Here is a 14,544-nt window from a genome sequence, read left to right as displayed (position 1 = left end):
AGATGAGGTGCCATGGTGGGGTGGGGTGGAGGCTGACCTACTTGGAGCCCCAGTGGTCCCAGATGAGGTGCCATGGTGGGGTGGGGTGGAGGCTGAGCTGCTTGGAGCCCCAGTGGTCCCAGATGAGTGGCTATGGTGGGCTGGGGTGGAGGCTGAGCTGCTTGGAGCCCCAGTGGTCCCAGATGAGGTGCCATGGTGGGCTGGGGTGGAGGCTGAGCTGCTTGGAGCCTCAGTGGTTCCAGATGAGGTGCCATGGTGGGGTGGGGTGGAGGCTGAGCTGCTTGGAGCCCCAGTGGTCCCAGATGAGGTGCCATGGTGGGGTGGGGTGGAGGCTGAGCTGCTTGGAGCCCCAGTGGTCCCAGATGAGTGGCTATGGTGGGCTGGGGTGGAGGCTGAGCTGCTTGGAGCCCCAGTGGTCCCAGATGAGGTGCCATGGTGGGCTGGGGTGGAGGCTGAGCTGCTTGGAGCCCCAGTGGTCCCAGATGAGTGGCTATGGTGGGCTGGGGTGGAGGCTGAGCTGCTTGGAGCCCCAGTGGTCCCAGATGAGGTGCCATGGTGTGCTGGGGTGGTGGCAGAGCCTGATGGAGATCTGCTGCTTGGAGTTGCAGTGATCACAGAATTGGCCGAGTTTAGGGCAGTGTTGGAGACTTGAGATAAGGTAACGCTATTCTGTCCTGGAATGGCAGCAGAGCATGAACCAGAGCTGAGGTGGGAGTAAACTTTTGGTCATTCTCACAGTACTTCTCTCAACACAGTTGGACACTGGGTTACTTTCTGACCTAATTGGAGCCAGAAATTGTAAGAACTACTGGGTTGGAGGGCAAATCAGAGCAAGGAGAAAGTATAACCTTTGCTAACAGGAGAGGTAATATCAGGAGGACTGGGGATTGGCCGGCAGCCCCTGGGTCTGCCCCCCTCCTCCCACCCTGCTGGCAGCCTCTCCCACTCTTCCCATACACCTCTGCTCCTGGCTGGTCCATTTCTTCACTCCTAAGACTTGCCCTTCCCGACTCCCTTCCCTCCTAGACTTCTCTTCGGGACATTCTCTTCCCCTGCACCCCCTCTCCTGGGGGCTGCCTCTTCTCAGCCTGTCCTGAGTCTCTCTCCTTCATTCTGGTACCAACCTGTTCACACCTGTCTGCAATTTCTGACTCTCATGGTGCCATCTGCCAGGAAATAAAACCCACAGAAAGTCCAGGAATACCACATGAGCAGGGCAGCCCCCTCCAAACCTCAGGCCCCTCACCTGGAAGCACTGGGAGAAGCAGCAGCAGGAAGAAGGGGGACTGGATGCCAGGTGTCATGGTGGTGTTGAACTGGTGGGGAGGGGGCAGAGCAGACTCCAGCCGCACTGCAGTGAGTTGCAGCGGCACTGGCGCCTGCTGCTTTATACCAGTCCCCCCCTTCCGCCCTAGGCACAGCCGGAGCAGGTGACAGGTGACAAAACTCCGCCCCCCTTCCCCCTTCCTTACCTCCTGCCTTTTCCTCCTCCTCCCCAACCATTCCTGAGTAGGGTACCTGGGCTCCAATCACTCAACTTCTGACAACCTGTTTGTTCTTCACTGACCTCCCCTTTTACCAACCACTCCCTGACTCCAGGAGGTGGGTGTGGGGGAGGGGGTTAGGGAGCGTGACCCACCCCCGTTCTACTTTTAGCCCCAGCACAACAGCTAAGGTGAGGAAAGGGAGCAGAGAAGGGGGGCCTAGTGAAGGCCCTGACAGCAAGGCCAGGAGGCCCACCCCGAGGTCCGCCACTCTATTTCCCTCCCCTCCCGGGTCCTTTGAAGCCCCACTCTGCGTGCTGAGAAGAAATAAGGGTGCTTAATAACGAGTGAACTAGGTGCTAGTTTTGGACTCCCTCCCTGCCCCCCTCCACTTCCCGGAATAGCCCCACCCTTCTAACCGCTCCCTGTCCCGTTCCACACACGGTTCTACCCTGAAACCCACAGTCCCCGCCCCGGCCGGCCGGGCTTTCCAGCAGCCTGGGTTCCCTCCTTGGCTTTCTCCCGAGAAGGGGGCGGGGGGAAATTTCCACTTAAAGAAGGTCGAAACCAGGGCTCTGCCGAACCCTAGGGTTCTTCCTTTCCAGCCTCCACCTCGAGCTGCTGCTGGGAGCTCCTGCCCTCTAGTGGCCGACCCTAGTGGCCGACCCTGGCGTCCGGAGGGGCCCCGATCCAGGGGAGAGGAGGTTGGGCGACGTTGACTGAATGGGGGCAGTGAGATCCTGGGGAAGCTGGGCCCTGGCGGGAAGTATCAATGCCTTGGAAGGAAAGCGGGGGGAGGGGGGGGCGCCACACACAACCGTGGGGTCGGGGGCAGTAGGTGGGGGACTCAGACGCTTGGGGGTGGTGTCTGGAGGAAATGATTCTAAGTGGGTGGGGTCCTGAGGCTTATAGAAGGGGCGTCGAGGTCTCTGGGAGAGGACATCGGAATGTGGGAGGGGGGAGTAGGACAGGTTAGTCGCGGATTTAGGAGGCCGAGTAGGTGGAGCGACAGAATGAAATTTAGGAATACAACTGTCCTCCGGGGAGCAGAGTGGTGCAGGTGCGTGTGCGTTGGGAGAGCAAAACCGTACGTGAGGGTGCGTCATTTGGGAGAATCGAAAGGTACTTTGAAGGCCGGAAATGTTTGCGGGGAAGGGAGGTATTTGGGGCCAGTGCGGCACGTGGTCTCAGGGTGTAGGCTGGGTCCGGGTTCCCGCTGGTGGCCTAGGCCAACAGAGGCAGTGTCGAGGGGATGGGGAAAACAACTCTTAGCCTCGACAACACAGACTGGAAACCAGTACTTTAAGAACATTCCTGCATGGCGCGAGACTGGAGGAAAGCCCAGGCAGGAGCGGGGCACCACCGCTCCCGCGCCCGCGGCTCGGCCTCCAAGGCACCGCTTTGTGCCGCGCCGTAGCCCGTGGGCGGCGCTGGGCGCGGTACGTCCGCGCGCTCGCGAGCCGGCTGGAGGCGGGGAAGGCCCCCCACCAGCCCGTTAGAGAAAGTAGGAATATCTAGGTGGGCGGCCCCAAACCTCAACTCTGGAGTTGCCTGGCAACAGCCATTCAGTTCGGTTGCTGGGACACGCGTCACCATGGTGACGGCTCCGCGCCGCTCAGTCTGAGTATTTAAAGAGCAAGCGCGCGCAACGCCCGGGCGTCGGAAAGCGGCGTTCCTGGGCACCGCGGTCTCCCCTTCTCCCTTTACCCCCTCCCTTTTACCATCCCCTTCACCCTTAGAGGCGCCAAGTCTTTGGCCTGCTTCTAAGGTGAACCCAACTCCCCAAAGTGCACCCCAGTCCTTGAGCCCGGCTGGCTTCAGGCTGTAGGGAGTGGGATCCCGGGCCCCGGGCGGGCGGGAGGGACGGGACGCGGTGCAGTGTTGTTACTTCCCCCGCCAATATTGCACTCGTCCCGGCCTCCGGCCCCCTCGGCCCCCCGGCCTCCCCCTCTCCTCAAGCGGGGCAGCCCCCGCCCTCCTGGCTTTCGATACCGGCTGATCTAAGATAGACTGGAGTGTCGCCGCTGCCACCGTGAGTAAGTGGGGCTGGGAGGACTTTAGCCATCCTCCGAACAGCACCTCATCCTTCACTTAACCCCATCTGGCACCTTCTCCACCCGCGACCCAAATCAGCCAAACTTTCCTTAGCTCTCTAACTTCTAGCCTACCAGCTTTCCTCTGACGCCCTCAGGTTCCTTCTTGATTCCCACCCTAACCCAGAAAACCCCTAAACAAGCAATTGCACTGGCTTAGAAAACAACTGGAACTTTATGGCAATCTGCTATTTTCTTTCCTGGGGTTAGTACCTGAGTAGTACCCCTTGAAAATGTCCCAACACCTGAACAGTGGGGGTGCTGCCCCACTGGGGCTGAACTGACGGGTGCCAGAGGAGGGTCTATGTTTGGCTGAGGGGCTGTAGTTTAGACCTCAGAGTCTCCAGGATGGACCCCAAGGCCCGAGAGTCTAAAATCAGGAATCCGGTGGCCACCTCCTCACACCCTTCCCTGCAGCAGCTGCCTCCGGAATGGCTCAAAGTCCTCGGGCACTGTGTCTGAAGAAGGGGAAATAAGTAAGGTCAGAGAATGTGACTCTTCCAGGACATGTGAGGGGTCAGGTTGATCTGTCTAGAGCCTCACCGTTGCATCGATACTGGAGATTGGACCAAATGATGTTTTCCTGGGAGAAGCAGAATACACCAAGACGCCCCCCTCGCATGGATGTGTCAATGATCACCCCAGAATCCGCCACTAGCTGGGGACCCTCATAGAGCTTCACCCTGTCCAGGATAGGGGTGGGTGTCCGTTGGTGCTAAGGTGCCAGTGGGTACAGTGCCTCCATGTCCCAGGCCCTGCTCATCCCAGCCCCCCTTGAGCTCACCAGGCTGAAGAGAGAAGGGAGAGGAGGAAAGGGGAGGGAAGGGGGTGCTTTTCTCAGGCCAGGGGCCCCTAGCTCTTTGTCCAGCCCCTTTTGCATCTCAAAGCACCAGCCACATTCCAAGCGAGGATTGGGTTGCCATGGCGATGAGCACAATGGGCAGGGGGGTGAAGTCACCCGCTTCCCAGGCTCTAGTCAACCCCCCTTTATCCCCAGCTCTGGCGCCCCACAGCACTAGGCACCTTAAAGGGGCACCAACCCCAGGCCCCAGGACTCTTGAGTTCTTGACTGAAAAAAGTCCAGCCTCCAAGCACACCCATTTCCCCTCCCTTCTCCAGTTGTCCCCATCAACTAGGGACACTTGTGGGAGGGAACTGCAAAGTTGTGGACAAAGTGCTGAACTGAGAGGCCTGGGAGGTCTGGGCCTCTGTAAAATCCCTTCCAGGTCAGCTGCTGATGAAGTAGGCTCTGGGCTGTGCCACTTAGGAGGTTGGAAGTGATGGGCCCCGTACAGACTGGCCTGGGGTCTGAGGGCATCTAGCTCAATGCTCTTATTTTACAGAAGAAAAATGGGGCACAGAGAAGGAATGATGTGCCCAACACTGGCTACAGGTCCTGTCTGTGGTGAGAAGGGAGATGGAGAGAAGTGGCCATGGTCCCTACCCATGGCACTGAGGAACTGAGCAGAGGAGAGGTCACTGGTGAGTCCCAGCTAAAAGGGAAGGAAAGGCCCCAGCCTGGGGTCCTCCGGATGGACTCGGCCCCTCTCCTCACCGAATATAACCAACTTGAGGCCGGTGCAGCAGCTGCCAGCGATAGGAGGTCTTGTCACGCCAGCCCACATTTCGTGGGTCAGTCCATAACAGCCGTACCTGGTCAGGGGTATGGCCAGTATGCCACAGGGCATTCCGGAGGTGCTCACCTGGGCCAGACACTGATGTCACTGCCTGGGGGTCATTGGCAAAGACACTAGGTCAACCATGGGACCAAAGAGAAGGGAAACACAAGGCTGGTACGTACAGGTGGGAAGGGAGTCAAGGAGGCCCACAGAGCCGACCTGCAGGCCAGAGTCCTGAGGATTCCCGATCAGGCAGGAGAGGAGGCCCTGGGGTTGGCAGGGGAGAGCTTTGGGAACAGGCCTAGGTTGGGGAAACTGGGCAGCTGGGTTACCTTGAGCTGCAGCCCCGGCTGGGCAACAGCACGGAAAGGTGTGGCCTGCCAGTAGGTCTGCTCTGTCTGCTTCCACATGACCACATAGAAGCGGCCACTGTCCTGGTAACTGAAGAGAAAACCTGCGTAGTCATCGTCAGTCACTGTGTTCACATGGAAGGTGCCTTCAAAGTCCACACCATTGAAGGCTGTGTATCCTGGGGTGGGGGTAGGGGTGGGGTAAAGGTCAGGGGCAGCAAGTGGCCCACCGCAGGAGGACTGGGAAGGGGTGCCTGCAGTATGTGTGGCCAGCTTGTCCACTGCCTTCTCTGTTGCCTTCGCCCATCTTTCCCCTCCCTTTCCTCCCTCATGCTCTGTCCCTGAAGAATTCTTCCATTTGGAAATTATTGAACTGGATGACCCCGTACATACCAACTGCCAGGCCAGGGTCACTGTTCATGGTCTGAACGATTTCCATGCCCTGGGGTTGTTCAGGAAAGAAATAAGCCCTGATCCAGGTGTACTACCCCACCTAGGCCCTACCTGGTGGTCTGGCCTGACAGTACCTGCCCAGCCCACTGCCGAGTCTAAGTACCTGATTGAGAACGACCCAGTTTGGGTCAATCTGAGCATCACCCTCAGGATCCAGGACGACGGTCTGATAGGCTCGGAAATCCGTGAGGGTTACCTCTGCACTTTCAGGACACACATCCAGGGGGTCGACTACTGCATCATTGTCAAAGTCATCCTCACACACATCACCAACACCATTGCCTGGGTAGATAAGGCTAGGAGCTCAGGAAGGGCTAGCCACTGCCAATGGGCAACACTGTCACCTCCTGGATCTTGCATTCCTGACTTCTCCCTACCTGCCCTTCCTTACTGCCCTGCAGGGCTTGCTACCTCCCCCTGAGCAAAGTCCAAACCAGTCCAACCCTCTTTGGAGCAAGCCTTACCATCTGAGTCTTTCTGATTGGGATTGGGTACTAGACGACAGTTATCAGGACCAGGAGGCACATAATCTGGGACACCGTCATTGTCATCATCCCCATCACACTCATCTCCAAGTCCATCGTTGTCTGAGTCCAGCTGGGAGCTATTTGGCAGCTGTGGGCAGTTGTCCTTGGTATCCTGATGACCATCCCCATCGCTGCTCAGAAAAACAGTCACCAAATAATTGCTGTCCAAAGTCCCCCCATCCATCCTTTCTTTCCCTGTCTTCTGCTTAGGGGAGTCTTGAGCCTGCCCTCCATCCAGACCCCTTGCAGTCAGCCAGATGTGAAGGTCCAGCAATAGGAATGGAAGGGAGATTATGGGAATAGAGAATGAAAACTGAGCCATAGAGAGAAGTGAGAATGGACTAGAAGAAAGTAAAATATCCCCTGGGAGACTGTCTCTTGGCCAAGACCCCACCTGTCTTCATTGGTGTCACAGACATCTCCCACCAGGTCACTGTCTGCATCTGTCTGAGAGAGGGGCCTGATCTCACCATCTCCTCTTGATAACTCTGAAGATGGTGACCCACTTCCCATCCAAAGGGCTGGGGCTTTCCACTGATTACCCTTCCCCTCCCCTGTACCTGGGTAGGATTGCTCATTTCAGGGCAGCTGTCACAAGCATCTCCCACCCCATCCGCATCCCTGTCTGTCTGTAGCGGGTTAGGTACTTTAGGGCAATTGTCCAATCCATTGGGGATGCCTAGAAGACATGGGGAAAAGCACAGAGTTGTCACTAGAACACGTCTCTTCTAACTTGGTGAACGTCCTGAGCTTGCTCTCCGTTATGTTGGTCATCTTCTCTGACCCAGGCCAGCTCCCACAGCATGCCTCCCAATTCTCACAGACCTCCTAGCTTCCCTGACTCATCCCCTCTATCCAAATTCCCAGCCTGCCCCTGAGCCCCAGGCCTGCACCATCCCCATCCACATCGTTGTCACAGGCGTCTCCTTCTCCATTGCCATCTGTGTCCTTCTGGTCATTGTTGGGAACATTGGGGCAGTTGTCACAGGCATCACCAAATGAATCTGTATCTGAGTTCTGCTGGTCCTTGTTGGGAAACAGTCGGCAGTTGTCCTGGTCAAGAAATGAGAGGGGAAGATCCACCTGTCCGGGGCCACAGGTTTAGAGCTCCGTAATCTGGAGTTCTGGAACCTTCTTAGAGCACTGTCAAGGGGCAGGATTATGGGAGAGGCCAGAGAGAACCAAACAGGACGAAGAGAGCAGAGGAGCTGCAGAGGGCAGGAAGGTCTGGGGACCACCTCAACATTCTTGATTCCATCCCCGTCAGCGTCTTCATCACACTGGTCCCCCACGCCATCATTGTCAGCATCTTCTTGCCCAGAGTTAGGTGTCAAAAGGCAGTTGTCCTGAAGTTCAGGAGGAGGGAGAGAACAGAATGGATGAGTTCTGGCCTGACCCAGCCTGGGGCTCCCCACCACACTGGTCCACCGGCCCCTGCACCTGCTTGCAGTGTTTGTTGTTATCCATGCAGGGCAGCGCCTGATCCGGGTAGCCGTCAATGTCCGTGTCAGGCCCGCACACGTTCCCGTTCCCGGCCCAGCCCACATTACACTGGGGGTGACACAAACAGCAGGAATTAGCAACTTGGGATGGCTTCCCATGCCCCACCACTCCCTCTCTAGGCCCTACTTTTCCCACTAGCCAGTTCCTGGGCCCAGACCCACCACCCTTTTCCACGAAGTCCCCCCAACCTTAAACATGTTCACTAGTCTTCGCCCTTTCCCTACATTTCCTTCCCTTGTCCTTCCCAGCCCACCTGGCAGGACACTGCACCATTTCGTTCAAAGAGACAGTGAGCATGAACATGGCAGGGGCTGTGGGCTGGGCTGAAGCAGGTCCTTGCTGGGAGGCAGCCCTGGGTCTGGTTGCCCAGGAAACCCTGGCGGCAGGGACCACATCTGAAAGATCCCTGAGAGAGAAAGTAGAGTCGGGAAAGAGGCTGGGGCCACCAGGTGCCCTGGACTGGCACTGCCCTCCCTGAGGGTATAGCACCTGCCCTCACAGCCAACAGGGCATATTAGTTTCTCCTTTAGGCTCTCAGGACAATCTTTCAAAGTAGATAATGGCCCCATTTTTCAAATAAGGATGCTTGAGAACTTGCTAAAGGTCCCTGCTGGTTAGAGGCAGTAGGGTCCCTGTGAACACGGACTCTAGAACCCCAGGGAAGGAGGAAGAGAGCAGGAAATTTGACGATGGGTCATACATCTCTAACACCACCCCTGGAGACAGGGTGTTCAGCTCACCATGGTGTTGGTGCAGATGGAGTTTGGGTCACAGCCACCATTGTTACCATCGTTGCATTCATCAATGTCATTGCAGACCTGAAGGGGCAGACTTTGGGTGGAACCAGACCAAGGGTAGTTCTCCGCAAATACAGGAGAAGGCATTGGTGTGGCCTTATCATGAGCATTAATAAGTCCAGACCCCAAGCCAATACGAAGTCAGCCTCACCCCATTTATCACCAGTGTCCCATGTCCCACCCAGAATCCCCTTCTCTAGACAGACTGTCCATCCTGACCTGTTTGCTGGCCCGGGCATAGTCAATTCCCACACCAGACACCCGGGTGCCCTTGTAGCCTCGAGGACAGGCCTCACAGTGGAAGCCGGGCATAGTGTTGATGCAGCTGGAGCCCGGGAAACAGGGGTCAGCGTGAGCACACTGAGGGCAGGGAAGCAGATATGAGGCTTCTCTCCAGAGAACCTCGGCCTATGATCCTGGAACCAGTGTTCCTGTTCTCTCCGCTCCACAACTCTCCCTCTCCATTCTCATGGTGCTCCTGATTTGCACCCCAGCCTCCCTCTGATTTGCAATCTGTAATTGTACCCCTTGCTCAAACGGCCCTTCCACTCCCCAGCTCCTTCCATGTGGCCCTCCAGTCTTCTGCCTACCTCCCATCTCACTTTTTTGCTGGTCTCTGACTTCTCCTAACCCCCAGATTCCTCTGCTTCCAATCAACATTTCCCCAGCCTCTTGGGCCCTTCCTGATACCCTCACCCCAATTATCTGCACCCATGTGGGCTCTGCCTCCCCTACCTCATTGATGTCATCGCAGTGGGTGCCGTTGCCCTGCAGGCCTGGGGGACAAGGCCCACAGCGGTAGCCAGGATACTCATACACTTCCATGCAGTCCACACCTCGGAAGCAGGGGTTGGGGCTGCAGTGGGAACGCTGTTCATGGAAGCCTGGGAGGCAGGGACAGTCAGAGCTACCCAGAGATCACCAGTCACATGGTTAGAAAGGGAAGCCAAAGCCACAGGTGGGCAGCATAGCGGTGCCATCTGGAGCCCTCCCCTGCTCTCCCACTCACCGCACACCTGACACTCCATGATGGTGTTTCGGATCAAAGACATTTCCTTCACCTAAAAAAATGGGAAGGAGTCAGCTCTCAGCATCTGCCACCCCACCCCTGGACTGGTAGCACCCTTGGCTGGCCCACCCAAACCTGGTCTCGGATATCATCCCGCAGCTCCACCAGGATCTGGTTGAAGAGGGTGAGTTGGGTGACCAGCGCCTTAGTCTGCTCTCCTGTCAGGGCCCATGTGTGGAGAGGCTCAGAACTGGGGCATCAGCCCTGAACCCTCCAAGGGCAACAAGCCACTGCTGCCCATCCCCTACCTTTTAAGACCCACCCACACCTGACTGAAGAGGACTTGGTTCCAGGCAGCTGCTCAAGCCTGGGGCCTCCTCCCCACCCTCACCCCTTCCCCACCTCATGGCCTACTCACCTAGAATGGATTGCAGTGCACTGGCCACTAGAGAGAAGAGAAGACATGGTCAGGGGGACAGGCTGGTGGGAAGGAGAAAGGAAGAAGGGAACAGGCTGGAGCCTTAGAATAAAGATGAGATACTGCATAGCACAAGGGCAGAGTTGGTGAGAAAGCAGCACCGATTTTTTTGTCTTGCTTTTGGGGTGCTGGGGATGGAACCCAGGGCCTCACACATTAGCCAAGAGCTCTATCTCAACCGCATCCCCAGCTAGCACCAGTTCTGACCCTCAAAGGGGAGTTGCCTTATAGGAAGTCAAAATCCAAATTCTTGTCGGGCACTGTAGCGCACACCTGTAATCCCAGCAACTTGGGAGGCTGAAGCAGGAGGATTGGAAGTTCAAAGCCAGCTTCAGCAAATTAGCAAGGCACTTAGCAACTCAAATGAGACCCTGTCTCTAAATAAAATATAAACAAAAAAGGCTGGGGATGTGGCTCAGTGGTTAAGCATCCCCAGGTTCAATCTCTGGCACACAACAAAAAAATTCCCCTGGTTCTCAGGCATGGAAGTAGCAGAATGGGTCCCAGTGAGAGGCCACCCAGACCAGGACAAGGGCCCCAGTACATTCCATTTCTGCCTTTCCAAGCTTCCTCCAAGAGCTCTTCCTGTATAAGAGCCTTCGGGTATCTGTCAGAGAGACCAGGCAGATGGGCAATGCTCAGAGACACTGCTGGTAGATGCCAGCGACCAAGAGGACCTACAAAAACCTGAAACAAGGATCTTGGCCAAGACCCAGAAAGTGCCTTCCTCCCCACTGTCTCCCAGGGATCCTCAGAATTGGACCTCTCTTGGATCATGGTACTTTTCTGGCCTAGGCTGGGTGACCTGAACAGGGACACCTGTTTTTTTTTTTTTTGTTTGTTTGTTTTTTTACCTAAACCTCCCATATAGGAGATCATGGAGTTGAGGGTAAAAGATTGGGTCAGAAGTCCCAGGAATAGATGAGCCAAAGGAATGGGTGTTAGGGGAAAGGAAATCAGAAGGACAGAGTCACTGGAAACCACAGACCCATGGCCTCATAATAGGAGTCTCTGTTACCTGCACTGTGGATGGATTCATCCCCTTGGAAGGGACATTCACTCAGGGCTCCTACACGGGCCATGGACCCGCCCAGAATAATTTTCATTGATTCCACAAAGCCCTGGGGGGAGGGGACAGCAGGTAAAGTAGTTCTACCAATTCCTCCCCCCACTGGTGCAGACTGTCTCCACACAACTTGGAGGGTCTTTCCTGCTTACCTGCATCCTCAAATAAGCCTTCTGTCCGGTCCTAATCTCCAGCCCACTGACCTCTGCTGGAGGAATGGGGGCCAGTGCTGGGAGGCCGGCATGTTGGTCACCCAGTTTGCAGTCCACGTAGAGCTGCAAGCCAGGGCTGGGTCGGGAGGGACCTCGGAGTCGCAGGAGAGCTGTGTGTGTGCGGCCATCAGCCAGGCCTGCTTGCTGTAGGTTCACTGCGTGGACTTTGCCATCTTCCCGCTGGTACCGCACCAGTACTGCCCGGGAGGGGAGGTCAGTACGGGCACTATCCCCCATCCCCTGGGTCCCATTGAGCCGTGGATCAACTCTTCTGGATACCACATCTCTGGGGCTACCATCCCTAAATCAGCTGTATATCTCTCAACACTTTGCGAATAATGGGTATACAAACAAATGTTTTCAAATTGGTTCAGAGACAGGGACTTTCTTAGTCTTCAGTGCATCATAGCAACCTATCCTCTGCCAGGGTGGCAGCTAGTTCTATACCCACTGACCTGTCCAGGGATCTGAGGGATCTCTGTCACTGCTGGGGCACAGAGATGTCTCACCCTCTCTCTGGGCATCCCTAAGTACAGCCTCCCATACCTATAAATACCAGACCTCACCTTGCTATTTGGGCACCTGACCTCCTGATTTACTACGCATTCCATAACCCCTACTGTGCCCCTTGGTGCCTGGCCACAGCCTGACGGGAACCGTGGTTCCCAGAGGAGGTCAAGGAGAATTAAGAGGCACCTGTTGTGGGGATGAGGGAGAGCGCTTAAGGGAATCACTGATGCAGAAAAGAAGATGCCCACCAGTCACCTTTGTTGATCTTGCCCACAACAGAGGCCTCCAGCCATCGCGTGTTGTCTTGGCGAGAGTAGAGGCCAAAGAGGACACCACCCTGCTTAGGGGGCAGGCGGAATGTGGACAAGAGGTAGATGTCCCCAGCAGTGAGTAGAGCTGTCCGGATCTTCTCTGCCACAGCTACCATTTGCCGGGACTCACCCAGAGTCAGCAGGTCGATTACTGGCCAGGCAGGGGTGATCAAGGTCAGAAGAAGGAGTCAAGTGCTAAGACCTGCCTTCTCCCCTGAGCCCTCAGGGGTGGGGCATCCCTAGTTACCCACCACCACACCACCAAGCAGTGTAACTCCACCCTTTTGTTATCAGAGGACAGCCGGAGGCAGTGAATCTTTCCTTCCTTCATTATTGCCTGTTACCTCCCTCTGGGAACCTGCAGACCTGAGACTCACTTGGAAATAAGAAACCATCCCACAAACTTGAGATGCCCCCACCAGGTGGCGCAAGGGAGACGCTGTGCTGGTATGAGGCAGGAGTGGCACCTGGTGCCCACAGCGCAGAAATGGGAGGCAGCTTCTCTTTCCACTGCTGGGTCTGGCTCATTCCACACCCTGGTCCACCTCCTCCCATCCTGGGGACTCGGCACACTCATCTGGATAAGAACAGCTGCCCACTGAGGGCTCCCACCCTCCCACTGTCTGGGCTCCCCCACCCCCCAGGGAATGTAAGACCCAGCTCTTCTGCCTCCTGTGTCCTGGCCAATCTGTGGTTTCCCCTCCAGCCAGTAAAGAATCTTTGCCTGTGTCATCTGCTCCAGCTACCTCTCCCACACCCATCAGGCCCATCCCACCACCAGACCTCCGGGAGAGCCTAGACCTCTCAGTCCCCACCCCCACCCTGACTTTCAGCAGCCAGGAGCCCAGGGAGAAGGGAAAGGATCCTCACAATGCACCAACCTTCAGGCTGCTCTTCCTGACCCTTGGGGTGCCTGTGGATGCTCTAACAACCCAGCCAAGCAGTCCTAACAACCCGCTCCTGAGTCCTTGGCTCTGGCCTCATGCCTAATCCTGGCCAGTTCCCACTCGCACAATCTCTGGTACCCACTCCTTTCCACCAGGCCATAATTTCACCAACTCTAGGCAGTGGAACTCTCCCGGGGCTCAATTTCAGGACTCTCCCCTTGCCCACAACCTCCCGCTACCTGTGCTGGGGGCAAATAGAGAGGAGACAGAGAAGAGTCTAGGAGGATGGAGACAGGCTTACCCTGCAGATCCTGACTAGCGGATGCGAAAGAGCAAAGGAGGAGAAGAGCCAGGGCCCCCCGAAGTTTCTGCGTCTCCATGCCGCTCAGCCGGTTCACTACCCCTGGCAGGCAGGCGGCTGGGAGGGGAAAGGCTAGGCGGAGAGAGCAGGAGCGGGGGGGCGGAGGGACGGAGGGGGGAGTTGTAGGGGGGGCCAGCAGGCGGGTGAGGGGGGGCTGAAACAAAGAGCTGCCAATCACCCTGGAGGCATCACCAGCTCCGGGAACCAGGGGCACTGGGAGAGTCCTGGAGGCCTCCCTGCCTCTTGGTACTCCCTAATGGTCCTTGCCCCCAGGTGCCTCCCTCTCCTCTATCATCCCGTTATTGGGGGCCTCAACAAACAGCCCTGCCGAATGCTACTGTTTTCTGGAAGCCACAGTTGGGGAAGGCAGGAACCCCTGGCATGGGCAATGCCAGTGGGCAGAAGAGGACGCCAAAGGGAGTGGCCGAAACTAGCTTATAGTGCCCAGTGGATGCCCACATGGCTTGAAGCTTGCTGCTCTGGCGGAGCAAGTGCTCTTTATTAGAGTGTGTGAGTAGGGGGTTTCATGATGTGTGCCCATCCCTCCATTTCCCTCATTGCTAGGAAACTTGGGAGTTTGGAAGCTCCTAATGATAACTGGACGAGGTCTAAAACAGTGGTCAGTGAGGTCGAAGCCAAGAAGTCAGAAGAAAGGCACCACAGAATGGAGGTAGAAAACCAGGGGACAAGGACAGGGGTGTAGCTCAGTAGAACAGCTCTCGCCTAGCATGCTGAAGGTCCTGGGTTCAGTCCCCAGCACCGCCAAGAAAGAAAGTCAGGGGAAAGGCCAGCAGCACCCGAGGACCAGACTGAAGAGTCCTGTGGGTGCTGGCAGACGGGCCGTGACCCGGATGAAGCCGAGGGGCGCCTGGGCTCTCCTCACA

The 14,544-nt window shown here is 56.7% G+C and overlaps 1 protein-coding gene across 3 annotated transcripts; it reads right to left on the bottom strand.

Moving 5' to 3' along the window:
* Window positions 1-3,733: 3,733 nt before the first annotated feature.
* Window positions 3,734-13,679, bottom strand: Thbs3 (thrombospondin 3). Of its 3 annotated transcripts, XM_027920882.2 has the most exons (23): window positions 13,601-13,679; window positions 12,357-12,563; window positions 11,532-11,788; window positions 11,332-11,434; window positions 10,254-10,280; window positions 9,971-10,053; window positions 9,836-9,887; window positions 9,562-9,710; window positions 9,046-9,186; window positions 8,770-8,847; window positions 8,283-8,435; window positions 7,967-8,077; window positions 7,765-7,872; window positions 7,420-7,579; window positions 7,087-7,205; window positions 6,921-6,973; window positions 6,464-6,657; window positions 6,103-6,281; window positions 5,940-5,988; window positions 5,529-5,725; window positions 5,133-5,305; window positions 4,121-4,260; window positions 3,734-4,035 (listed from the first exon to the last, which is right to left on the bottom strand). In XM_027920882.2, the coding sequence occupies exons 1-23, from the start codon at window positions 13,677-13,679 to the stop codon at window positions 3,977-3,979; spliced, it is 2,871 nt and encodes a 956-aa protein (XP_027776683.1). In that variant the 3' UTR covers window positions 3,734-3,976. The 3 variants fall into 3 exon arrangements, with proteins under 3 accessions (XP_027776683.1, XP_071474899.1, XP_071474898.1); XM_071618798.1 differs by lacking the exon at window positions 9,971-10,053 and having other exon boundaries at window positions 9,843-9,887; XM_071618797.1 differs by lacking the exons at window positions 3,734-4,035; window positions 4,121-4,260 and having other exon boundaries at window positions 5,224-5,305; window positions 5,529-5,637.
* Between the last annotated feature and the right edge of the window lie 865 nt (window positions 13,680-14,544).

Source organism: Marmota flaviventris, chromosome 10, assembly GCF_047511675.1.
Source record: "Marmota flaviventris isolate mMarFla1 chromosome 10, mMarFla1.hap1, whole genome shotgun sequence".
NCBI lineage: Eukaryota > Metazoa > Chordata > Mammalia > Rodentia > Sciuridae > Marmota > Marmota flaviventris.
The sequence above is the reverse complement of the archived record's forward strand: the minus strand, read 5'-3'. Positions and strand labels throughout refer to the sequence as shown.